The following is a 27,637-nucleotide window of genomic DNA, read 5'->3' as shown; positions in this document are numbered from 1 at the left end:
CTCATCCATTCAACATGTCTGTTTGAGAAAATTTGCATGCAGAGACGCAAAGCAATCTACAAATCCCACAATGAAAGTCAAGCAGCAGAGCGACGCCAGGCAGCAGAGCGACGCTAGGCAGCAGAGCTACAGGAAAACACATACACCAGTCATGAGGAAAGAACCCCCCCCCCCCCCCAAAAACAAAAATGAGAGAACCTTTCAGAAGAGTACACTCAGTAGCAGAACAGTGACACTAAGTAACAGTACCGTGACACTTATGCCCAAGCTGCTGTCCTGTTTAGACAGCTTAACGACAAACAGTTCTCCAGGAGAGAGACTACTGACCCCTGGGACATTGCCACTTAACCCTCCCATGCTGCCGTTGGGGAGAGGAGGAGTTAACTCCTGCAAACAGAGAACATGGCAGTAAATGGAACATTGGGGTTGTTGCCAGGCAACAGACATGCAGAGAGAATAACAGGAAGTAGTTTTAGAGGAGGGGGAGGAATTGGTATAGGAGGTATAACATAGGAAAAGATGCAGCCATACATACTATAACGCTGTATTGCATTTGTTACAATTCTAAATGCAATGACATGTAGCCAGACATGATTAAACAAAACATGCAATTAGTTTGTAAAAAACATCAAGCATTTGAGAGGTTGTTTGTTAACTACATGCATCTTTGTAGTGGTATTGTATAGTCTACCTTGAGGATACCTACAAACATATGAATAAAATACTAGGGACTGTTTCTCAGGTAGTCTTCAGGTGATACACAAGATGTTCAACATTATTCGCTGTACATGTTGCTCTTGAATTTGATCTTGTAGCCTACTGACTACCAGACATGTCAAAAGCACCAAAACACCACCAGAGAAAAACTCTCCACTACAGGTAACTGAAACAGAGCTGGCACCTGTTTTGTCAGAAAAAACACCGGCCCCTACCTACCTTTTTAAACTTTGGTTTCTCTTGACTACTAGAGTAGGTCTCCTCATCCATTTCAGAGTCCCCTCTATCTGAATAGTCTGGGTCTTTAGGGACCTCAGGGATCTTAGCTTTCCTGGTTTTGGGTGGCAACGCTGGTGGAGACGCTTTGAGTGGGTCGAAGGTCAAGGAGATGTTGTTGGTTCGATCCTGGTGATGGAGTATGGATACGGGTACTGAGGCAGCTTCAGTGGGCAGGTTGCGATGGGGGTGGGTGCCGTTGACGGGGGTCTGGTGAGGTGCATTGGTGCTCTCGGTCCTGGAGTCCTGCGAGCGGAGGCTGCTCTGGCGTGGGACAGTAGAGACAGACGGGGTGGTGGTGGGGAGAGGAGGGCTGGGGGAGCCTGTTCCTGCCTCCTGTTCCTCAATTGAAGACTCAAAGTCCAGGTCCTGTCGTCGCTGTCCGGAGACCACCAGAGGAGCCTGGGGTTTATAAACAAACCCTGACGGAGGCTCTAGAGGAGACAGACAGGAATAGTGGTTATGATCGCACTGCTACGGATTATAATGCGTGACATAGGCGCTTATAGTGCCTCAAACATCTATAACTACATTCATGAAGGATACTAGTTATAGGATTGCTCTACCGCTAACCCCAGCCAGTCAGACCCAGCGCTATCCCCAGCCAGTCAGACCCAGCGCTATCCCCAGCCAGTCAGACCCAGCGCTAACCCCAGCCAGTCAGACCCAGCGCTAACCCCAGCCAGTCAGACCCAGCGCTAACCCCAGCCAGTCAGACCCAGCGCTAACCCCAGCCAGTCAGACCCAGCGCTATCCCCAGCCAGTCAGACCCAGCGCTATCCCCAGCCAGTCAGACCCAGCGCTATCCCCAGCCAGTCAGACCCAGCGCTAACCCCAGCCAGTCAGACCCAGCGCTAACCCCAGCCAGTCAGACCCAGCGCTAACCCCAGCCAGTCAGACCCAGCGCTAACCCCAGCCAGTCAGACCCAGCGCATAATCCATTGCGCCTGTTTTCCCGGCTCAGACCGACAGATCAGAAGGGAAGAGTCATTATTTCATTTTGCATTTAATGTTAAAAATAAATCATCTAAAACTGTTTGAACCGAAATCGCCTTAAAGCACTAATCTCTCAGCACTAATAATGGACTATAATGCACAACAAGAGGTGCTTATAACTACTCAAACATCTATAATAACTACATAAATAGATACAAAGAGCATTTCTCTGGCCTGTGAGAGATACATAATGCATTATAATGCAAGACATAGCTGCTAATAACTGCCCATAATCTTGAATAAACTACCTTCATAAAGCCTCTCTCTGGGCTGAGACACCACCAGCGAGACATCATCGGGGGCGCTCTGCAGGACCTCGGTGGCAGCGGTGTGGGGAAGGCCCTGTAGGTTCACCTCATTCACAGAGATTAGACGGTCCCCTGCGGAACACAACACACACACTGGCACTGTCACGGCACATACTGGAGCAATCTGTCTGGAGTCACTGGCACTGTCACTATCACGGCACATACTGAAGCAATCTGTCTGGAGTCACTGGCACTGTCACGGCACATACTGGAGCAATCTGTCTGGAGTCACTGGCATTGTCACGGCACATACTGGAGCAATCTGTCTGGAGTCACTGGTACTGTCACGACACATACTGGAGCAATCTGTCTGGAGTCACTGTCACGGCACATACTGGAGCAATCTGTCTGGAGTCACTGGCACTGTCACGGCACATACTGGAGCAATCTGTCTGGAGTCTCTGGCACTGTCACGGCACATACTGGAGCAATCTGTCTGGAGTCTCTGGCACTGTCACGGCACATACTGGAGCAATCTGTCTGGAGTCACTGGCACTGTCACGGCACATACTGGAGCAATCGGTCTGGAGTCACTGGCACTGTCACGGCACATACTGGAGCAATCTGTCTGGAGTCACTGGCACTGTCACGGCACATACTGGAGCAATCTGTCTGGAGTCACTGGCACTGTCATGGCACATACTGGAGCAATCTGTCTGGAGTCACTGGCACTGTCACTGTCACGGCACATACTGGAGCAATCTGTCTGGAGTCACTGGCACTGTCTCTGTCACGGCACATACTGGAGCAATCTGTCTGGAGTCTCTGGCACTGTCATGGCACATACTGGAGCAATCTGTCTGGAGTCACTGGCACTGTCACTGTCACGGCACATACTGGAGCAATCTGTCTGGAGTCACTGGCACTGTCACGGCACATACTGGAGCAATCGGTCTGGAGTCACTGGCACTGTCACGGCACATACTGGAGCAATCTGTCTGGAGTCACTGGCACTGTCACGGCACATACTGGAGCAATCTGTCTGGAGTCACTGGCACTGTCACTCACACGGCACATACTGGAGCAATCTGTCTGGAGTCACTGGTACTGTCACGGCACATACTGGAGCAATCTGTCTGGAGTCACTGGTACTGTCACGGCACATACTGGAGCAATCTGTCTGGAGTCACTCCTTGATGACACTTTGCACACTCTTGCACTGTCTCTGTCACGGCACATACTGGAGCAATCTGTCTGGAGTCACTGGCACTGTCACTCACACGGCACATACTGGAGCAATCTGTCTGGAGTCACTGGCACTGTCACTGTCACGGCACATACTGGAGCAATCTGTCTGGAGTCACTGGCACTGTCACGGCACATACTGGAGCAATCGGTCTGGAGTCACTGGCACTGTCACGGCACATACTGGAGCAATCTGTCTGGAGTCACTGGCACTGTCACGGCACATACTGGAGCAATCTGTCTGGAGTCACTGGCACTGTCACTCACACGGCACATACTGGAGCAATCTGTCTGGAGTCACTAGTACTGTCACGGCACATACTGGAGCAATCTGTCTGGAGTCACTGGTACTGTCACGGCACATACTGGAGCAATCTGTCTGGAGTCACTGGCACTGTCTCTGTCACGGCACATACTGGAGCAATCTGTCTGGAGTCACTGGCACTGTCACTCACACGGCACATACTGGAGCAATCTGTCTGGAGTCACTGGCACTGTCACTCACACGGCACATACTGGAGCAATCTGTCTGGAGTCACTGGCACTGTCACTGTACATACTGGAGCAATCTGTCTGGTGTCACTGGCACTGTCACTGTCACGGCACATACTGGAGCAATCTGTCTGGAGTCACTGGCACTGTCACGGCACATACTGGAGCAATCTGTCTGGAGTCACTGGCACTGTCACGGCACATACTGGAGCATTCTGTCTGGAGTCACTGTCACTGTCACGGCACATACTGGAGCAATCTGTCTGGAGTCACTGGCACTGTCACTGTCACGGCACATACTGGAGCATTCTGTCTGGAGTCACTGGTACTGTCACTGTCACGGCACATACTGGAGCATTCTGTCTAGAGTCACTGGCACTGTCACTGTCACGGCACATACTGGAGCATTCTGTCTGGAGTCACTGGCACGGCACATACTGGAGCATTCTGTCTGGAGTCACTGGTACTGTCACGGCACATACTGGAGCATTCTGTCTGGAGTCACTGGCACTGTCACGGCACATACTGGAGCATTCTGTCTGGAGTCACTGGCACTGTCACTGTCACATACTGGAGCATTCTGTCTGGAGTCACTGGCACTGTCACATACTGGAGCATTCTGTCTGGAGTCATCTATTCCACACAATTCAGATATGGCTCTCTGAAAGTTACAGAGTAAGGCTTCTTGATAAATGCAAAATACAATTTTCTGAACCATTTACACCACACACACACACACACACACACACACACACACACACACACACACACACACACACACACACACACACACACACACACACACACACACACACACACACACACACACACACACACACACACACACACACACACACACACACACACACACACACACACACTACAGTATCAGTGAAAAGTTTTAGAACACCTACTCATTCAAGGTTTTCTTTATTTGACTATTTTCTACATTGCAGAATAATAGTGAAGACATCAAAACTATGAAATAACACACATGGACTCATGTAGTAACCATAAAAAGTGTTAAACAAATCTAAATATATTTTATATTTGAGATTCTACAAATAGCCACCCTTTTTGCCTTGATGACAGCTTTGCACACTCTTGGCCATCTCTCAACCAGCTTCCTGAGGTAGTCACCTGGAATGCATTTCAATTAACAGGTGTGCCTTCTGCAACGTTGATCTGTGGAATTACTTTTCTTCTTAATGCGTTTGAGCCAATAAGTTGTGTTGTGACAAGGTAGGGTTGGTATACAGAAGATGGTGTTTTACCAAATAGGGCGAAGTGCATCTGAATCTCTAATATAAAATATATTTTGATTTGTTCAACACTTTTTTTTGTTACTACACGATTCCATGTGTTATTTCATAGTTTTGATGTCTTCACTATTATTCTACAATAATAACAGTCAGTTCGTCAAATTTCTGCTTTACTGGAGCTGTCCCGGTCAACTACAAGTTGATTGGCCTGCACAGAGGCCTGACCGCAACCCACCGTTGGGATGAATTGGAACGCCTACTGTGAGCCAGGCCTAATCGCCCAACATCAGTGCCCGACCTCACTAATGCTCGTGTCTGAAAGGAAGCAAGTCCCCGCAGCAATGTTCCAACATCTAGTGGAAAGCCTTCCCAGAAGAGTGGAGGCTGTTATTACAGCAAAGGGGGGGGGGGCAACTCCATATTAATGCCCATGATTTTGGAATGAGATCTTGGACGAGCAGGTGTCTACATACTTTTGGTCATGTAGTGTGTATTACACAAGTACGAGGAGACCATTTGGCTTGGTTTCCAAGACATGGTGCAGTACATTTTAGACATTAAGTGCATTTGGTAAATGATGCTATATTTTACAATACATTATTATTCAATACATAAATTACTATTATAATACACATTACATTATTATTATTAGTAGTAGACACTACATTATTATTATTATCACACACTACATTATTATTATTATTATTAGTAGACACTACATTATTATTATTATCACACACTACATTATTACACACTACATTATTATTATTATCACACACTACATTATTACACACTACATTATTATTATTATTAGTAGTAGTAGACACTACATTATTATTATTATCATCACACACTACATTATCACACACTACATTATTATTATTATTATTATTAGTAGTAGACACTACATTATTATTATTATTATCATCACACACTACATTATTACACACTACATTATTATTATTATTATCACCACACATTATCATCATTATTATTATTACACACTATTATTATTATCATTATTACACACTACATTATTATTATCATTATTACACACTACATTATTATTAATATTATTCACACACTACATTATTACTATTATTATCACACACTACATTATTATCATTATTATTATTACACACACTATTATTATTATCATTATTATTATTACACACTACATTATTACACTACAGTACATTATTATTATCACACACTACATTATTATTATTATTATCACACACTATTATTATTATCATTATTATTATTATTATTACACACTACATTATTACACTACAGTACATTATTATTATCACACACTACATTATTATTACACACACTACATTATTATTATTATTATTATTATTATTATTATTACACACATTATTATTATTATTATTATTATTACACACTACATTATTATTATTATTATTATTATTATTACACACTACATTATTATTATTATTATTATTATTACACACTACATTATTATTATTATTATTATTATTATTACACACTACATTATTATTATTATTATTACACACATTATTATTATTATTATTATTACACACTACATTATTATTATTATTATTATTATTACACACTACATTATTATTATTATTATTATTATTATTATTATTACTACACACTACATTATTATTATTATTATTATTATTACACACTACATTATTATTATTATTATTATTACACACTACATTATTATTATTATTATTATTATTATTATTATTACACACTACATTATTATTATTATTATTATTACACACTACATTATTATTATTATTATTATTATTACACACTACATTATTATTATTATTACACACTACATTATTATTATTATTATTATTACACACTACATTATTATTATTATTACACACTACATTATTATTATTACACACTACATTATTATTATTATTATTATTATTACACACTACATTATTATTATTATTATTATTATTATTATTATTACACACTACATTATTATTATTATTATTACACACTACATTATTATTATTATTATTATTATTATTACACACTACATTATTATTATTATTATTATTATTATTACACACTACATTATTATTATTATTATTACACACTACATTATTATTATTATTATTATTATTATTATTATTATTACACACTACATTATTATTATTATTATTATTATTATTACACACTACATTATTATTATTATTATTATTATTATTATTATTATTACACACTACATTATTATTATTATTACACACTACATTATTATTATTATTATTATTATTACACACTACATTATTATTATTATTATTGTTATTATTACACACTACATTATTATTATTATTATTATTACACACTACATTATTATTATTATTATTATTACACACTACATTATTATTATTATTATTATTACACACTACATTATTATTATTATTACACACTACATTATTATTATTATTATTACACACTACATTATTATTATTATTATTATTATTATTACACACTACATTATTATTATTATTATTACACACTACATTATTATTATTATTATTATTACACACTACATTATTATTATTATTATTATTACACACTACATTATTATTATTATTATTATTATTACACACTACATTATTATTATTATTATTATTACACACTACATTATTATTATTATTATTATTACACACTACATTATTATTATTACACTACATTATTATTATTGTTATTATTATTATTATTACACACTACATTATTATTATTATTATTATTATTACACACTACATTATTATTATCATTACACTACATTATTATTATCATTATTTTACACTACACTATTATTATTACACACTACATTATTAGTATCATTATTACACACTACATTATTATCAAACACTACATTATTATTACACTACATCATTATTATTATTATTATCACACCCAACATCATTATCACACTACATTATTATTATTATTATTATTATTATTATTATTATTATCACATCCAACATTATTACACACAACATTATTATTACACTACATTATTATTATCACACTACATTATTATTATCATTATTACACACTACATTATTATTATTATTATTATCACACCCAACATTATTATTACACAACATTATTACAGTACATTAGTATTATCACACACTACATTATTATTAACACACACCACATTATTATTATTATCACACTACATTATTATTATTGTACATTATTATCATTATCATCACACACTACATTATTATTATTATCACACACATTATTATTGTTATCATTATCATCACACACTACATTATTATTACACACGACATTATTATTATCATCACACTATATTATTATAATACAATACATTGTTTTCTCACTGACCTGGCTTGAGGCAGCCGTTGATATCAGCAGGACCCCCAGGAATTATGGAGCTGATGAAGGTGCTAAGATCAACATGACCAGAGTTCTGCCCCCCTACTCTCTGAAACCCTGTTGTAGACAGAGACAGCAGGTTAGTATGAACAGAGCAACAGACCAGAGTTCTGCCCCCCTACTATCTGAACCCCTGTTGTAGACAGAGAGACAGCAGGTTAGTATGAACAGAGCAACAGACCAGAGTTCTGCCCCCCTACTCTCTGAACCCCTGTTGTAGACAGACAGCAGGTTAGTATGAACAGAGCAACAGACCAGAGTCCTGCCCCCCTACTCTCTGAAACCCTGTTGTAGACAGAGAGACAGCAGGTTAGTATGAACAGAGCAACAGACCAGAGTTCTGCCCCCTACTCTCTGAAACCCTGTTGTAGACAGAGAGACAGCAGGTTAGTATGAACAGAGCAACATGACCAGAGTCCTGCCCCCCTACTATCTGAAACCCTGTTGTAGACAGAGAGACATCAGGTTAGTATGAACAGAGCAACAGACCAGAGTCCTGCCCCCCTACTATCTGAAACCCTGTTGTAGACAGAGAGACAGCAGGTTAGTATGAACAGAGCAACAGACCAGAGTTCTGCCCCCCTACTATCTGAAACCCTGTTGTAGACAGACAGCAGGTTAGTATGAACAGAGCAACAGACCAGACTTCTGCCCCCCTACTATCTGAAACCCTGTTGTAGACAGAGGGACAGCAGGTTAGTATGAACAGAGCAACAGACCAGAGTCCTGCCCCCCTACTATCTGAAACCCTGTTGTAGACAGAGAGACAGCAGGTTAGTATGAACAGAGCAACAGACCAGAGTCCTGCCCCCCTACTATCTGAAACCCTGTTGTAGACAGAGAGACAGCAGGTTAGTATGAACAGAGCAACAGACCAGAGTCCTGCCCCCCTACTCTCTGAAACCCTGTTGTAGACAGAGGGACAGCAGGTTAGTATGAACAGAGCAACAGACCAGAGTTCTGCCCCCCTACTCTCTGAACCCCTGTTGTAGACAGAGAGACAGCAGGTTAGTATGAACAGAGCAACAGACCAGAGTTCTGCCCCCTACTCTCTGAACCCCTGTTGTAGACAGAGGGATAGCAGGTTAGTATGAACAGAGCAACAGACCAGAGTCCTGCCCCCCTACTATCTGAAACCCTGTTGTAGACAGAGAGACAGCAGGTTAGTATGAACAGAGCAACAGACCAGAGTCCTGCCCCCCTACTCTCTGAACCCCTGTTGTAGGCAGAGAGACAGCAGGTTAGTATGAACAGAGCAACAGACCAGAGTTCTGCCCCCTACTCTCTGAACCCCTGTTGTAGACAGAGGGACAGCAGGTTAGTATGAACAGAGCAACAGACCAGAGTTTTGCCCCTGTAACATAACAAAATGTGGAAAAAGTCAAGGGGTCTGAATACTTTCCCGAAAGTACTGTAGCCCAATAGTGTTTCCCCTATGTTGGAGGTCCATCCATCACAGCTAAATGTTGTGACATGGTAGTTGGCAGCACTAAATGAGGCTGTTTTTGTCTGAGAGTCTTAGTGCACTTCTATGCAGTGCACCTGCTCTAGGCCTGAAAACCCTTCTGAAAGCAGTGAGACTAACCTCAGCCATTTATCAGTGTCTCTGTATCGACTCAGCCAGCTCTATCCCAGCTCCCATGGATCTATTGCTTCCCAATCTGTCAAACCCGTCCCCACAATCTAAGCTACACCACAGAATAAGAGGGGAACTCACCCAGACCAGACTTCACATCTTTCTTCAGACTGACCGTGGTAATCTCTCTCTCTGGGGAAGGCAAGGCATTCAGCGTCGTCTTCAGGGAACCTTGGTAAAACGCCATCCAAGGAGAAGCATTTACTTAGCTTTACAGAAGTTTTACAGAAAACTAGATCATGTATGTGGTACGAAAATGAATGCACACACTACTGTAAGTCGCTCTGGATAAGTATGTCTGCTAAATGTCTAAAATGGTACTCAGGGCTCTAAAGTACAACCAATTTGGTCACATATGCGACTAAATATTTTGCTGTGTGACCAGGAGTTTTATTTGGAGAGCACTGTGTGACTATGAAGAAAAAACAATCCCAGATAACAAATCAGGTCAAATGAGCTGACCCATATTATGGGTACAACATCCTCTGCTTCCTGTCGCAGATCGCCATGACCGCATGTTCTAAAACTGCTCTCGCGTTGACATAGTTAACCATTTGTTCAGTCGCGTTACTTCATCGTCTTTCTGTCTACAACAGGGTTTCAGAGAGTAGGGGGCAGAACTCTGGTCTGTTGCTCTGTTCATACTAACCTGCTGTCTCTCTGTCTACAACAGGGTTTCAGATAGTAGGGGGGCAGGACTCTGGTCTGTTGCTCTGTTCATACTAACCTGCTGTCTCTGCCTACAACAGGGGTTCAGAGAGTAGGGGGGCAGGACTCTGGTCTGTTGCTCTGTTCATACTAACCTGCTGTCCCTCTGTCTACAACAGGGGTTCAGAGAGTAGGGGGCAGAACTCTGGTCTGTTGCTCTGTTCATACTAACCTGCTGTCTCTGTCTACAACAGGGTTTCAGAGAGTAGGGGGGCAGAAGTCTGGTCTGTTGCTCTGTTCATACTAACCTGCTGTCTCTCTGTCTACAACAGGGTTTCAGAGAACTAGGGGTGGTACAGAACTCTGGTCTGTTGCTCTGTTCATACTAACCTGCTGTCTCTCTGTCTACAACAGGGTTTCAGAGAGTAGGGGGGCAGAACTCTGGTCTGTTGCTCTGTTCATACTAACCTGCTGTCTCTCTGTCTACAACAGGGTTTCAGAGAGTAGGGGGGCAGAACTCTGGTCTGTTGCTCTGTTCATACTAACCTGCTGTCTCTCTGTCTACAACAGGGTTTCAGATAGTAGGGGGGCAGAACTCTGGTCTGTTGCTCTGTTCATACTAACCTGCTGTCTCTCTGTCTACAACAGGGTTTCAGAGAGTAGGGGGGCAGGACTCTGGTCTGTTGCTCTGTTCATACTAACCTGCTGTCTGTCTACAACAGGGTTTCAGATAGTAGGGGGGCAGAAGTCTGGTCATGTTGATCTTGTTGCAGTTACTTACACCATTTGTTCAGTCGTGTTACTTCATTGCTAGCTACCTAACTACCTGGTAACTTTACCAGTACATTCAGGGGGGCACAGAAAGTAAGGAAGAGAAGCTCAATGATCATAGCAATGAATGAATGACAGATCTCTTGCATGTCATCATCACAAATCTGATGTTTTTATTATTATTATTATTATTATAACAATAAGAACAGTAATAATAATAATAATACCGTCCTTTTTCTCCCCAATTTTCATGATAACGATCTTGTCTCATCGCTGCAACTCCCCAACGGGCTCGGGAGAGGCGAAAGGTTAAGTCATACGTCCTCTGAAACATGACCCACCAAGCCGCGTTTCTTAACACCGGCTCGCTTAACCCGAACGGACGCCAGCCGCACCAATGTGTCTGAGGAAACACCATTCAACCGATGACCTGCAGGCGCCCGGCCCGCCACAAGGAGTCGCTAGAGCGCGATGTACATTTAAACAGAACCACTATCAAATCAAAACATCAAGGCTGTATTCAGTTGACTGAGGACTTCCTGTCCTACTGACCATAACATGTTGAATAAGAAGATGTGTGTTGCTGGACCCTGGGTAACCTAATAATATTAATAATAATAACACACTATAGTGAGCACATCACTCCGCAAATTTAAATTAAATACATGAAGTGTGAATGGACAGTATTATCTGTTGTGGGTGGGTGTCTGTAGGCCTTCTCTCTGGTGTATCACAGAGACTGGTGAAATGCATCGCTCTGCTCTCTAACTGGGAGCAGCCTGTATGTATGACCCATTTGAAGAGGTTTAAACAGGCTGATCGCTTGGGCACATCTATATATCACTGTCATCCAGCACAACAGAAGCCGTGTGTGTGTGTGTGTGTGTGTGTGTGTGTGTGTGTGTGTGTGTGTGTGTGTGTGTGTGTGTGTGTGTGTGTGTGTGTGTGTGTGGGCCAGTGGCTAATGGGAGCGAGATAACACAGGCTAAGCTAGGGTAAAATGGTCACGATACATTCTGGTGCCAAGCATGAGGCTGTTCAACTGGGGAGCCCTGGTCCAATTTAGTGCACTATATAGGGAATAGGGTGCCATTTTGGCCACACATGTGGAACAGAAGCCAGAGTTACGGAACTCTACCAATGAGACTTAGTGTTGTTGCAGTTACTTACACCTATATAACTGAGGCTAAATACAGCTTAAAACCCACACTCACGAGACCGATAAGTGTCCCAAATAGCGAACCTATTCCCTTTATAGTGCACTATAAAGGGAATAGGGTAGTAGTGCACTATAGGGAATAGGTTAGTAGTGCACTATAAAGGGAATAGGGTGGTAGTGGACTATAAAGAGAATAGGTTAGTAGTGCACTATAAAGGGAATAGGTTAGTAGTGGACTATAAAGGGAATAGGGTAGTCGTGGACTATAAAGGGAATAGGGTAGTAGTGGACTATAAAGGGAATAGGGTAGTAGTGCACTATAAAGGGAATAGGTTAGTAGTGGACTATAAAGGGAATAGGGTAGTAGTGCACTATAAAGGGAATAGGGTAGTCGTGGACTATAAAGGGAATAGGGTAGTAGTGCACTATAAAGGGAATAGGGTAGTCGTGGACTATAAAGGGAATAGGGTAGTAGTGCACTATAAAGGGAATAGGGTAGTCGTGGACTATAAAGGGAATAGGTTAGTAGTGCACTATAAAGGGAATAGGGTAGTAGTGCACTATAAAGGGAATAGGGTAGTAGTGCACTATAGGGAATAGGGTAGTAGTGCACTATAAAGGGAATAGGGTAGTAGTGCACTATAAAGGGAATAGGGTAGTAGTGCACTATAAAGGGAATAGGGTAGTAGTGCACTATAGGGAATAGGGTAGTAGTGCACTATAAAGGGAATAGGGTAGTAGTGCACTATAGGGAATAGGGTAGTAGTGCACTATAAAGGAAATAGGGTAGTAGTGCACTATAAAGGGAATAGGGTAGTAGTGCACTATAAAGAGACAGGCGCTGACGCCTGTCAGAGCTCACACCTGGAAAGGGAACAGGTATGCCTACCTGAATACAAGAAACATCCTCACATGGTTACTAGACAATACATGGACAATGTTCACACAGACAGACAGTGTCGGTACTGCCAAGGCCAATGTCAAAGCAAACAACAAAAAAACAGAAAGACAAGCACAGCATGTCTCATAGCAACCAGAAAAAGACTGACCAACGACATCAGCATGTCCCGTCTCTTCCACGGAGGAGGAGGAGTCAGACTGTTTCTGGAAGCTCTTAAGACTCCAGGCGGTGCTGCCGTGCGATGCTGAGGAGCCAAACCTTCTGTTGAGGAGAGAGAGAGAGGAGAGAGAAAGAGAGGAGGGAGAGAGAGAAAGGAAGGAGAAATAGCATTAACACCCTTCTACAGAGCCCCTACAGAGCAGAGTATGATCTTTTTGTTACTGGTCTGGGACAGCCCAAACTATACTGCTGTATTAAAAGAGAAAGTCTTAGGCTAGAACTAACTCCATATTCAGATGGTAGTTAATCTGTCTGGAAGCAAAAACAACAGAGACTGTGGCTAAACAACCCCCTTCACAAATGAACATGATGTTAATATGAAGCCCTGTTCTAGTCTATGGGTCAGAACCAAACACCTTTTTAATAAGAACAGAGCAGAACGTCTTTCCATTCCAAAATGCTTCAAAACAAAATCCGGTGGGAGGAAGATATGAGGGAAGACAAAGTACTGTCAACTCAGCACTAAACTAGAAAGGCCCTCCCTCGCCTCTCCTCCCCTAGAGGGCTAATTAAAGGCATGACTAGACATAGACTAGAACACTCACTGATCCACAGACAAAGGAATGAAGATATATTACACAGTAAAAAAAATCATCTGCTGTGGTGCTGAAGGTAGGCAAGCCCTGCCCAAAGTAAACAGCCTGTTATCCTAGCTTCTGGGCCTGAGTATGTTTTGGACAGAAAACTCTAAAGTTTCTAAAACTATTAAAATAATGTCTGTGAGTATAACAGAAGTGATTTGTCGGGTGAAACACCGAGCACAATCAATCCAGGGAGATTGTTTTTTGACTGCACGCTCCGTGTTGTTTCTCTCTGGTGTTGGAAATTTATTCCATCTTAAATTTGATAGATTATTGACATTTTAGGGTACTTAAGGTTGGATTAGAAACTTTGTTTGAAATGTTTGGACCAAGTTTACAGGTAACGCATAAGATACTTTGTAATCATGTTGGGCCGGTGTATTTCTGAATCAAACTCGCCAAATAAATGGACATTTTGGGGATATGAAGAAGGAATTTATCGAACAAAACGACCATTCATTGTGTAACAGACATTTGAGATTGCAAAAAAAGATGAAGATCTTCAAAGGTAGGCGATTTATTTTATTGCTATTTCTGACTTTTGTTATGCATCTGTTTGGTTGGAAAATGGTTTATGCTTTCGTATGCGGGGCGCTGTCCTCAGATAATCGCATGGTGGGCTTTTGCCGTAAAGCCTTTTTGAAATGCGCTCTGCAGTTTCACCGGATGTTGTCAAATCTATCCCGTTAAATGGGATTTGATCCGTAAGAAGTTTTTCAAGGTCACTTTTCCAAACTTAAAATGATAAACATTCAACATTGGCCATGCTGTCAACCCAGCATGAATTCTGCCGAGCTCAAAACAACTTAACTCTGAAATCTGATTTTAGTGAGTTCAAGACAAATAGTAACTCAGGGGGAAAAAAAAAATAACTCCGACTGGGACGTTTTGAACGGTCATCCAACTCAAAATTGTAAGTGGGGAACTCGGGCCTCTTTCTAGAGCTACTACCTGAAGGTGACTGGTGTCATGATTCCAAGTGGGGAACTCGGGCCTCTTTCTAGAGCTACTACCTGAAGGTGACTGGTGTCATGATTCCAAGTGGGGAACTCGGGCCTCTTTCTAGAGCTACTACCTGAAGGTGACTGGTGTCATGATTCCAAGTGGGGAACTCGGGCCTCTTTCTAGAGCTACTACCTGAAGGTGACTGGTGTCATGATTCCAAGTGGGGAACTCGGGCCTCTCTCTAGAGCTACTACCTGAAGATCACTGGTGTCATGATTCCAAGTGGGGAACTCGGGCCTCTTTCTAGAGCTACTACCTGAAGATCACTGACATCATCATGATTGGACCTGGTCCCCCCCCCTAAGAGTTCCCAGTTGTCTTGAAAGCACCATAATTTCCAGAGAATACCCGACTTTGATTACAACATTTGCCCACAAGAAGGAGCGCCGCGCCACCTTCCTGTTCAAGTGAGCACAACAAGGTGAGTCCAAAAATGTATTGTATGCTGCTGCATAAATGATGTAATTTGCCAGGGAGATGTGTATACTGTAGCTAAGAAAGTAATACTAAGTGTATGTTGTGTAGTAAGCTGTTAGTAGCCTCACCCTAATAATTTGGTCTATTTTCCCCTCTTAATTTCGCCTAATGTTCTGACTTGGTGTTGCACATGTAGCCTAAAGCCTGTTTTTCGAGAAATGTAATCATTGAATATTGTAAGAGATGTCACTGTCTGCTTATATGCCCCCTTTAGTTATCCTACCCTTCTGACTTGGTGTACAGGGAGAACACTATTGCCCATGTTCTGAATTCTGGCGCGGTACATTTCAAAAGTGCTGGTCAAATCGTTATATTGACTACGTCCATCCTAGCTCACGCATTAGTGCCTTAATCAAAATTATGGATGGCCTCTTACCCACTTGTTGGCCTCCTATGCCATAGTTTGTACATCTCAATTGTCAGTAGAAAGCACATTTGTTTAAGTCAGCCATTTCAACTATGTTTTTTTTAAAGCAGTAAAAGAGGCTGAATTAACTGCTTCACTGCCAGACGAGGCTCCATTCCACTGTAGCAGTGGTAATGTGTTGGGACTGCTGTTAGGAGTCTGCAGTTGGGACAACTTTATGTACTGGAGGCCCTAACAGTTTGGTGCAATTAATGTATTGTTTAGTGTTGTGACTTTGCTGGCATTCATCCCCCACCGTTTGTTTGTTTGTTTGTTTGTTTGTTTGTTTTCCCCACCAAGATTTACATGTTAAAAATCACCCGCGGCTCAGTCAGGACGACACAATGCTGTCTGCTGCAATAATAACCGTCTTTATTCAAATGCTTGGGATGTTTCTATGGAGCACCTAAACATTGCCTGACAAAGTCTGATTCTGCTTTCAATGAAGAGTAGGCTGGAGAAGGAAGCAGAACACATGAAAAGAGCTGGGATTGGCCTGGCAGGTAGCCAAGTGGTTAGAGCGTTGGGCCAGTAACCGAAATGTTGCTGGATCGAATCCCCGAGCCGACAAGGTAAAAATGTGTCGTTCTGCCCCTGAACAAGGCAGTTAACCTACTGTTCCCCGGTAGGCCACCATTGTAAGTAAGAATTTGTTCTTAACCGACTTGCCTAGTTAAATATAAGCATTGTTATTGACTAAGCATTTCACTGTTAGTCTACACCTGTTGTTTACAAAGCATGTGACTAATAAAATGTGATGATTTGATTAGACCCAAACATGTGTCATGACTTCCGAAGTCGGTCCCTCTCCTTGTTCGGGCGGTGTTCGGCGGTCGACGTCACCGACCTTCTAGCCATCGCTGATCCACTTTTCATTTTCCATTGGTTTTGTCTTGTCTTCCAATCACACCTGGTTCCAATCCCATCAATTACATGTTGTGTATTTAACCCTCTGTTTCCCCTCATGTCCTTGTCGGTGATTGTTTGTTGTATGTAGGTGTGTTATTGGTTCTGGTGTGATTGTTTGTTGTATGTAGGTGTGTTATTTGTTCTGGTTATGTGCGATGGGTTTTGCACGCTATTATGTTATTTTGGCATCACTTTGGCTTTCGGAGTTTAAAAAAAAAAAGTTTATTAAACAGCTGTTTTTGCCAAGTTCATTCTTCTGCGCCCGACTTCCCTGCCACCAGTACGCACCACATTACAACATGTCATTTTCCTAAATGTTTTATCGTTACGGTAACATATACCGTAAGCCATCTTCTAAATCAATATCAGGGGAAGTGTTGTGGATCATCGGATGGTCTCTCCCTTTAACTAAAGAGGCTTAGGTGAGGACTTACGGTATAGGTGACTCACCTATCCTGCTGGTAAGCTACAGAGATGGAGTCTGTGTCTGAGCTGGCTCGGTGGTGGGAGTCCGCGAGCTGGGCATGGTTCACAGCAGACTGAGAGTGGCTGTTGAAGGACACTGCACGGTGCTCTGGTGATTCGGGCACCTTGGATAGAGTCATACATGGATAGATCAATATTTTAATAGCTTCTTGGATGGAACTTTATTCATCTCAGATGGGAAAATGTCATATAGCAGTAGATAAAAACACGCACAACAAAAATAATAACACACAAAGTCAAGAGCCATAAGAAGAGCCATAGCATCCATAAGACAGCATGATTAAATGGCATCATACCTGGCCCAGGTTGTGGTGTGATCTGCTCATCATTAACCGGGCATTGGAAGGGTGGTGGTGGTGGGGGCCGAGGCCGGAGTTGAACCCAGGGAAGAGCACCTCTTCCTGGGCATGGAGCCGGCCGCCAGGGGCTTTGTTCAGGGCCACCTGAGAGAACACTTTTGTTATTTTTTTTTCACCAAAAAAATGGATGGAATTAAAACTGCACACCACAAAGAACAGAGGAACTGGGGATTGAACCGGGGATTTCTAAAGATGTAAAACATCAATTACCTCTGAGTAGGAAATCCTCTTCAGGTCGGAGTCTGAGTGTGCGGAGCGGGCTGAGGAGCTAGGGGTCAGGCTGGCAGAGCTCACGGCCCTCCCTATCCCCTCCACCCCCCCCTGGCCCAGAGAGTACTGCAGGAGGTTCAATGGAGAGTTCTCTGTGAAACAGGGAGAAGTACCAGGTCGAATATTATGAGAACACTTTATCAGGGCGTCTTAAATGCTAAATCTTATACAATAATTCATATAATTGAAATGTAAAGTAAAAGGCTAACTAAATGTATGTCTCCACCCCATAAGTAGCTCTAACAGAATCAGTTCAATTGTTCTACTGTTTGGGATGAGGACATGTGACAAAGCTCATATAGACATGCTGTCGTTAAGTTCACCATCTCCCTCTGTCTCACCTAAGTCCTGCAGCTCCTGGTTGTTCTGCCGGGCCTTCATCTGGAGGTGGAACTTGTGCTGAGCAGAGCAGAGGCACAGCAGGTACTGACAGGTCTTGTTGCTGTCTGTCTGGAACAGGTGTTTGATCCCGTCTGACGTGTTCTGAAGACAGATTTTCTTCTTCTGCAGAGAAACAGACGGATAAGAAAAGTGAGTGAGAGCAATACACCAAACAGGGGGAAAAAATTGGCCAATGAGTGAAATGTTACAAAGCAATGCAGAAGAAACAGGGTACATTAATGCAGAAGAAACAGGGTACATTAATGCAGAAGAAGCAGGGTACATTAATGCAGAAGAAACAGGGTACATTAATGCAGAAGAAACAGGGTACATTAATGCAGAAGAAACAGGGTACATTAATGCAGAAGAAACAGGTTACATTAATGCAGAAGAAACAGGTTACATTAATGCAGAAGAAACAGGGTACATTAATGCAGAAGAAACAGGGTACATTAATGCAGAAGAAACAGGGTACATTAATGCAGAAGAAACAGGGTACATTAATGCAGAAGAAACAGGGTACATTAATGCAGAAGAAACAGGGCACATTACAAAGCAATGCAGAAGAAACAGGGCACATTACAAAGCAATGGGGCGGCAGGTAGCCTAGTGGTTAGAGTGTAGGGACGGCAGGTAGTCTAGTGGTTAGAGTGTAGGGACGGCAGGTAGCCTAGTGGTTAGAGTGTAGGGACGGCAGGTAGCCTAGTGGTTAGAGTGTAGGGGCGGCAGGTAGCCTAGTGGTTAGAGTGTATGGACGGCAGGTAGCCTAGTGGTTAGAGTGTAGGGACGGCAGGTAGTCTAGTGGTTAGAGTGTAGGGACGGCAGGTAGTCTAGTGGTTAGAGTGTATGGACGGCAGGTAGTCTAGTGGTTAGAGTGTAGGGACGGCAGGTAGCCTAGTGGTTAGAGTGTAGGGGCGGCAGGTAGCCTAGTGGTTAGAGTGTATGGACGGCAGGTAGCCTAGTGGTTAGAGTGTAGGGACGGCAGGTAGTCTAGTGGTTAGAGTGTATGGACGGCAGGTAGTCTAGTGGTTAGAGTGTAGGGACGGCAGGTAGTCTAGTGGTTAGAGTGTAGGGACGGCAGGTAGTCTAGTGGTTAGAGTGTAGGGACGGCAGGTAGTCTAGTGGTTAGAGTGTAGGGACGGCAGGTAGTCTAGTGGTTAGAGTGTAGGGACGGCAGGTAGCCTAGTGGTTAGAGTGTATGGACGGCAGGTAGCCTAGTGGTTAGAGTGTAGGGACGGCAGGTAGTCTAGTGGTTAGAGTGTATGGACGGCAGGTAGTCTAGTGGTTAGAGTGTAGGGACGGCAGGTAGTCTAGTGGTTAGAGTGTAGGGACGGCAGGTAGTCTAGTGGTTAGAGTGTAGGGACGGCAGGTAGCCTAGTGGTTAGAGTGTAGGGGCGGCAGGTAGCCTAGTGGTTAGAGTGTAGGGACGGCAGGTAGTCTAGTGGTTAGAGTGTAGGGACGGCAGGTAGTCTAGTGGTTAGAGTGTAGGGACGGCAGGTAGCCTAGTGGTTAGAGTGTAGGGACGGCAGGTAGTCTAGTGGTTAGAGTGTAGGGACGGCAGGTAGTCTAGTGGTTAGAGTGTAGGGACGGCAGGTAGCCTAGTGGTTAGAGTGTAGGGGCGGCAGGTAGCCTAGTGGTTAGAGTGTAGGGGCGGCAGGTAGCCTAGTGGTAAGAGTGTAGGGGCGGCAGGTAGTCTAGTGGTTAGAGTGTAGGGGAGGCAGGTAGTCTAGTGGTTAGAGTGTAGGGGTGGCAGGTAGTCTAGTGGTTAGAGTGTATGGGCGGCAGGAAGCCTAGTGGTTAGTGTTGGGCCAGTAACCAAAAGGTTTCTGGATCAAATCCCCGAGCTTACAAGGTAAAAATAATTGTAATTCTGCCCCCTCACAGTTAACCCACTGTTCATAGGCTGTCATTGTAAATAAGAATTTGTCCTTAATTGACTTGCCTGGTTAAATAAAATTTAAATAAAACGATTTAATTATGAAATTGAACTCTGCTTGGAGTTCAGAGTGCAATACACTTACTGTGAAAGAAATCTTCTTGGTTTCTCTCCAGGGGAACCTTAGTACTGGGGTTCTGTTTCCATTCAGGACCTCAAAGATGAGGACACCCTTGGAGAAGACCCCTAGCATGATACCTGTCTGGGACCGCTTCTCAGGGAGGACACGGTGGAAGTGAACCCCGTACTCCGTCAGCCTCTGGCTCGCCTTCAGGAAAGAAAACAGGATAAAAGGAGTCTTTAAAACAGGGATCAATCATAATTACGATCAACCATAACGTCTCCACCCCCTTTATGTTAACGCATCTTCATTTGACATGGTAGTTCAGTTACGCCATCTTGAAGCCTGGTCCTAGATCTGGGACCAGGCTAGGCTAGCCACCCGAGACCAGGCTAGGCTAGCCACCCGGGACCAGGCTAGGCTAGCCACCCGAGACCAGGCTAGGCTAGCCACCCGGGACCAGGCTAGGCTAGCCACCCGGGACCAGGCTAGGCTAGCCACCCGGGACCAGGCTAGGCTAGCCACCCGGGACCAGGCTAGGCTAGCCACCCGGGACCAGGCTAGGCTAGCCACCCGGGACCAGGCTAGACTAGCCACCCGGGACCAGGCTAGACTAGCCACCCGGGACCAGGCTAGACTAGCCACCCGGGACCAGGCTAGGCTAGCCACCCGGGACCAGGCTAGGCTAGCCACCCGAGACCAGGCTAGGCTAGCCACCCGGGACCAGGCTAGGCTAGCCACCCGGGACCAGGCTAGACTAGCCACCCGGGACCAGGCTAGACTAGCCACCCGGGACCAGGCTAGACTAGCCACCCGGGACCAGGCTAGACTAGCCACCTGGGAACTTACCTTGAGAAACTCAAACTCTGTCTCTGCCTCTGTGGCTCCATAGTATGTGCTGTGTAGTTTGAGCAATTCTTCCTTGATGGAGCTCTGGTCAATATTATCCAGCACAGAGGCAGACATGTAATGTTCCATTCTGAAGTACGTCTTTCCATGGAGCTAGAAGAAACAGATGGTATAATTGTAGCCCTCACATATAGGGTTGGTCGGCATCCTGGTTCCAGATTAAGCCGACTCCTGGACTAAAAAGGCATGTTCAATGGAGAGCCTCAACTGAAATGGCTTTGTAGTCCAGGATTGGCTTAATATGGTCTAGGAAACCACCCCATTATGTCAATGTGGTAAACGCTGTTTAATAACTATACTACTACTGTAGAGGAGGGATTACTACCTCTGCCTGGTAGTCACCAAACTCTGCCTGAAGAGCCAGGGACGCCAGGAGCATGGCATTCTCCATGTCACAGCACACCCTCTCCTCCAAGATATCCTTCCTCAGCTGCAAGTAGTACTGGTGTTTTGTCATGGTGTGTCTGGAGTGGAGCACAGTATTGATACTTTATTCTGAAGCAGGCGATTGTTGTTTAACCAAGGGTTTGTTTCACTTCAGCTAAAGGCTCTGACTAACCTGGTCCCAGATCTGTTTGTGCTGTATAGTCCTATTGGTTGTTGCCATGCTTGGCACAGATCTGAGACCAGGGTCCATATTATTATGATTTATTTAGAATTCAAGGCACACTTAACCAGCATGTCTACCACGGCATTCTTTATTATAGTAACAATAAAAACCCTTGAATGAGTAAGTGTCCAAACTTTTGACCGGTACTGTATATACACAGTAAGTCAAGTGGACACATACAGTACCAGTCAAAAGTTTGGCCACACCTACTCAAAGGTTTTTTCTATTTTCTACATATATGTCATCATGTAGTAACCAAAAAAAAGTTTTAAACAAATCAAAATATATTTGAGATTCTTCAAAGTAGCCACCCTTTGCCTTGACAGCTTTGCACACTCTTGGCATTCTCTTTACCAGGTTCTCCTGGAATGCGTTTACAACAGTCTTGAAGGAGTTCCCACATATGCTGAGCACTTGTTGGCTGCTTTTCCTTCTTCCTTCACTCTGCGGTCCAACTCATCCCGAACCATCTCAATTGGGTTGAGGTCGGGTGATTGTGGAGGCCAGGTCATCTGATGCAGCCCTCCATCACTCTCTTTCTTGGTCAAATAGCCCTTACACAGCCTGGTGGTGTGTTGGGTCATTGTCCTGTTGAAAAACAAATGATAGTCCCACTAAGCACAAAACAGATGGGATGGCGTGTTGCTGTGGTAGCCATGCTGGTTAAGTGTGCCTTGAATTCTAAATAAATCACTGAGTGTCACCAGCAAAGCACCCCCACACCATCACACGTCCTCCTCCATGCTTCATGCTGGGAACCACATATGCAGACTTCATCCGTTCACCTACTATGCGTCTCACAAAGACATGGCAGTTGGAACCAACAATCTCAAATTTGGACTCATCAGAACAAAGGAAAGACTTCTAATGGTCTAATGTCCGTTGCTCGTGTTTCTTGGCCCAAGCAAGTCTCTTCTTCTTATTGGTATCCTTTAGTAGTGGTTTCTTTGCAGCAATTCAACCATGAAGGCCTGATTCAGGCAGACTCCTCTGAACAGTTGATGTTGAGATGTGTCTGTTACTTGAACTCCGAAGCATTTATTTGGGCTGCAATTTCTGAGGCTGGTAACTAATGAACTTATCCTCTACAGCAGAGGTAACTCTGGGTCTTCCTTTCCTGGGGTGGTCCTCATGAGAGACAGGTAACTCTAATGAACTTATCCTCTACAGCAGAGGTAACTCTGGGTCTTCCTTTCCTGGGGTGGTCCTCATGAGAGACAGGTAACTCTAATGAACTTATCCTCTACAGCAGAGGTAACTCTGGGTCTTCCTTTCCTGGGGTGGTCCTCATGAGAGACAGGTAACTCTAATGAACTTATCCTCTACAGCAGAGGTAACTCTGGGTCTTCCTTTCCTGGGGTGGTCCTCATGAGAGACAGGTAACTCTAATGAACTTATCCTCTACAGCAGAGGTAACTCTGGGTCTTCCTTTCCTGGGGTGGTCCTCATGAGAGACAGGTAACTCTAATGAACTTATCCTCTACAGCAGAGGTAACTCTGGGTCTTCCTTTCCTGGGGTGGTCCTCATGAGAGCTAGTTTCATCACGGCCCATGATTTTTTCCCCCGACTGCACTTGAAGAAACTGACTGATTGACTGACCTTTATGTCTTAAAGCAAAGAGAAATGACAGTCCATTACTTATTTGAGCTGTTCTTGCCATAATATGGACTTGGTCTTTTACCAAATAGGGCTATCTTCTGTATACCACCCCTACCTCATCGCAACACAACTGATTGGCTCAAACGCATGGCACACCTGTTAATTGAAATGCATTCCAGGTGATTACCTCATGAAGCTGGTTGAGAGAATGCCAAGAGTGTGCAAAGCTCTCAAGGCAAAGGGGTGGCTACTTTGAAGAATCTCAAATATATTTTGATTTGCTAAACACTTTTGGTTACTACATGATTCCATGTGTCTTATTTCATAGTTTTGATGTCTTTGCTATTATTCTACAATGTATAAAATAGTAAAAATAAAGGAAAACAATTGAGTAGATGTGTCCAAACTTTTGACTGGTACTGTATATGCACCATTTAGCAGGCTATTTTATCCAAAGCGAATTACAGTCATGCGTGCATACATTTTACATGTGGTTGTTCAAGGGAATCGAAGCCACTATCCTGACGTTGCAAGCGTCATGCTCTACCAACTCTACCAAGAAAGACCACAGCAATCCTAGATAAGCATTTCTATTCTGAGATGCTTCATGAATAAGGGCCCGAGCTCCACTGACAGGGAAGTGGGCAGACATGTTTCCATTGTCTTACTTTATGGAGGACAGGGCCTGTCCCGGAGTAAGAATGGGGAATCAGGTCCCCTTCTCTCCATGTCTTCGTAATCAGTATTATCTAAAATAGCAAACTGCTCCTAGGTCATCACTCATACTCTGAGAAGATGAATAGCCCCATGGTCTTACTGTATGAGGTTGACATCATCCAGAAAGAACTTGATGCGTAGGAATAGGTTAAACTGGATGTCTGGTTTCTTCTTCTTGGGTTCTTCCTTCCACCCCTCAGGAGCAACTTTGGACAGCTTGGCATCGGGATCAATGAAGAAGAACTCATTGTCTAGATAAGAGAGACACAGAGGGAGGGAGGGAGGGAGCAGGGAGAGGAGGAGGAGGAGATGGAGGGAGGGAGGGAGCAGGGAGAGGAGGAGGGAGATGGAGGGTTAGGGGAGATGGGAGGCGGGAGGGCGCATGGAGAGGGAGGGATGCAGCAGTAAGGGAGGAGAGAGGAAGAGGAGGAAGTAGAGGGAGGGAGCAATGCAGCAGGGAGGGAGGAGAGAGGAAGAGGAGGAAGTAGAGGGAGGGAGCAATGCAGCAGGGAGGGAGGAGAGAGGAAGAGGAGGAAGTTAGGGAGAGAGCAATGCAGCAGGGAGGGAGGAGAGAGGAAGAGGAGGAAGTAGAGGGAGGGAGCAATGCAGCAGGGAGGGAGGAGAGAGGAAGAGGAGGAAGTAGAGGGAGAGAGCAATGCAGCAGGGAGGGAGGAGAGAGGAAGAGGAGGAAGTAGAGGGAGGGAGCAATGCAGCAGGGAGAGAGGAAGAGGAGGAAGTAGAGGGAGGGAGCAATGCAGCAGGGAGGGAGGAGAGAGGAAGAGGGGGAAGTAGAGGGAGGGAGCAATGCAGCAGGGAGGGAGGAGAGAGGAAGAGGAGGAAGTAGAGGGAGGGAGCAATGCAGCAGGGAGGGAGGAGAGAGGAAGAGGAGGAAGTAGAGGGAGGGAGCAATGCAGCAGGGAGGGAGGAGAGAGGAAGAGGAGGAAGTAGAGGGAGAGAGCAATGCAGCAGGGAGGGAGGAGAGAGGAAGAGGAGGAAGTAGAGGGAGGGAGCAATGCAGCAGGGAGAGAGGAAGAGGAGGAAGTAGAGGGAGGGAGCAATGCAGCAGGGAGGGAGGAGAGAGGAAGAGGGGGAAGTAGAGGGAGGGAGCAATGCAGCAGGGAGAGAGGAAGAGGAGGAAGTAGAGGGAGGGAGCAATGCAGCAGGGAGGGAGGAGAGAGGAAGAGGGGGGCAAGGAGGAGTGTGGAGAGCGAGAGAGAGCGATAACATAGGAATAAGTTAGCATGAGCTGGACACTTGCACAGACACACTGAAAATAACTAAGACACTTGCAGTCAGAAAGCAGGCAGGAAAATCAACAAGTGTCTGGATTTTGGTTTATACGGGACAGTAGGAGGGCAGAAGAGCACACGCCCAGCAGGAGCAGATTGGTCACATGATGGGCTGGCCCATTTTTTTGTTGAGTGGGCTGGTCGAAATTGATATGCACAAAATAGAAATGACTAAGGTTCTACTAATCTATAGTGATACTTTGGCTGACCCCTCTACCAAGATGGGCAGGACCGGTTTTCTGATAGCGCAGCCTAAGATCACATAAACTCACATTCAAAGTCAAAAGCAGAATCAGCAAAGAGAGCTGCTCCGACTCATCAGTTAGACAGCCAAGATCAGGAAAAATGGTAAGGTTGTAAATGTAAATATAAATGTAGAAAGAGCACATTCTATGTCGTCACCTCACTCAAAACATTATTTTGTTGGGGGGGGAAGGAAGGGGCTCAAAAGCATGATTTGTTCAAACAGTAAAGCGCATTATCCTCCATGATTTGTTCAAACGGTAAAGTGCATTATCCTCCATGATTTGTTCAAACGGTAAAGCGCATTATCCTCCATGATTTGTTCAAACGGTAAAGTGCATTATCCTCCATGATTTGTTCAAACAGTAAAGTGCATTATCCTCCATGATTTGTTCAAACAGTAAAGTGCATTATCCTCCATGATTTGTGTAATGGAAGTGTCTTTCCAGCCCATGACTTCGCCTGCTGCTGTAATGAGCGAGCCTCTCTACTCTCCCCTCATGCGCTCGAGAGAAAAACACATTCTGATCATATAACATTTCAAAATGCAACTGCGGGAAAAGTTGCCGCCACATGCAGTGATGTGGGCTGGTTAAGATGTCATGGCCGAATTCTTGTCCCAGTCGGCCCCTGACACACACACACACACACACACACACACACACACACACACACACACACACACACACACACACACACACACACACACACACACACACACACACACACACACACACACACACACACACACACACACACACACACACACACACACACACACACACAGGATGAACCCTCCACCCATACCATACCTGTGAGGCAGGCCAAGCCGAAGAGGTGGTGCTCCACCAGTCCAATGTGAGCCACCACCATGTCCAACACATCCTTACACACAGCCTTGATGTCACAGCTCAGCTCCAGCTTCTGGCCGGTCAGCAGGACCACCCCCACCTTCCTCTGGACCTCATCCAGCTTCCCACGCTTGTTCTGGGGGAGAGAGACGACACGGGACACGAGAGAGATCGAAAGGGGTCATTTAGAGTGAGATATGGGACAGGAACGGGCCAGTACATTGCCCTGTACCAGCAGAGGGCCAGTGCATTGCCCTGTACCAGCAGAGGGCCAGTGCATTGCCCTGTACCAGCAGAGGGCCAGTGCATTGCCCTGTACCAGCAGAGGGCCAGTGCATTGCCCTGTACCAGCAGAGGGCCAGTGCATTGCCCTGTACCAGCAGAGGGCCAGTGCATTGCCCTGTACCAGCAGAGGGCCAGTGCATTGCCCTGTACCAGCAGAGGGCCAGTGCATTGCCCTGTACCAGCAGAGGGCCAGTGCATTGCCCTGTACCAGCAGAGGGCCAGTGCATTGCCCTGTACCAGCAGAGGGCCAGTGCATTGCC

General features: G+C 44.4%; 1 protein-coding gene across 4 annotated transcripts in view; it reads right to left on the bottom strand.

Annotated features, from left to right (window-relative positions):
* The window catches only part of ptpn13 (protein tyrosine phosphatase non-receptor type 13), a 178,313-nt gene that overhangs the window by 29,683 nt on the left and 120,993 nt on the right, over positions 1-27,637 (bottom strand). Inside the window, exons 12-26 of one of the 4 annotated variants that reach the window (XM_046305174.1) lie at positions 27,054-27,228; positions 24,810-24,960; positions 22,108-22,246; positions 21,723-21,875; positions 20,898-21,080; positions 18,837-18,999; positions 18,436-18,587; positions 18,163-18,309; positions 17,831-17,970; positions 13,932-14,044; positions 10,386-10,475; positions 8,618-8,725; positions 2,238-2,369; positions 937-1,427; positions 250-387 (exon numbers count right to left, since the gene is read on the bottom strand). In XM_046305174.1, the coding sequence (XP_046161130.1) occupies positions 250-387; positions 937-1,427; positions 2,238-2,369; positions 8,618-8,725; positions 10,386-10,475; positions 13,932-14,044; positions 17,831-17,970; positions 18,163-18,309; positions 18,436-18,587; positions 18,837-18,999; positions 20,898-21,080; positions 21,723-21,875; positions 22,108-22,246; positions 24,810-24,960; positions 27,054-27,228 (2,475 nt within the window). The remainder of the gene's footprint in view (positions 1-249; positions 388-936; positions 1,428-2,237; positions 2,370-8,617; positions 8,726-10,385; positions 10,476-13,931; positions 14,045-17,830; positions 17,971-18,162; positions 18,310-18,435; positions 18,588-18,836; positions 19,000-20,897; positions 21,081-21,722; positions 21,876-22,107; positions 22,247-24,809; positions 24,961-27,053; positions 27,229-27,637) is intronic. The other 3 variants (XM_046305175.1, XM_046305177.1, XM_046305176.1) reach the window with 3 other exon arrangements.

Source organism: Oncorhynchus gorbuscha, linkage group LG16 (assembly GCF_021184085.1).
Source record: "Oncorhynchus gorbuscha isolate QuinsamMale2020 ecotype Even-year linkage group LG16, OgorEven_v1.0, whole genome shotgun sequence".
Classification (NCBI taxonomy): domain Eukaryota; kingdom Metazoa; phylum Chordata; class Actinopteri; order Salmoniformes; family Salmonidae; genus Oncorhynchus; species Oncorhynchus gorbuscha.
Note: the sequence above shows the minus strand (reverse complement) of the source record. Positions and strands in the feature narration are given on the sequence as shown.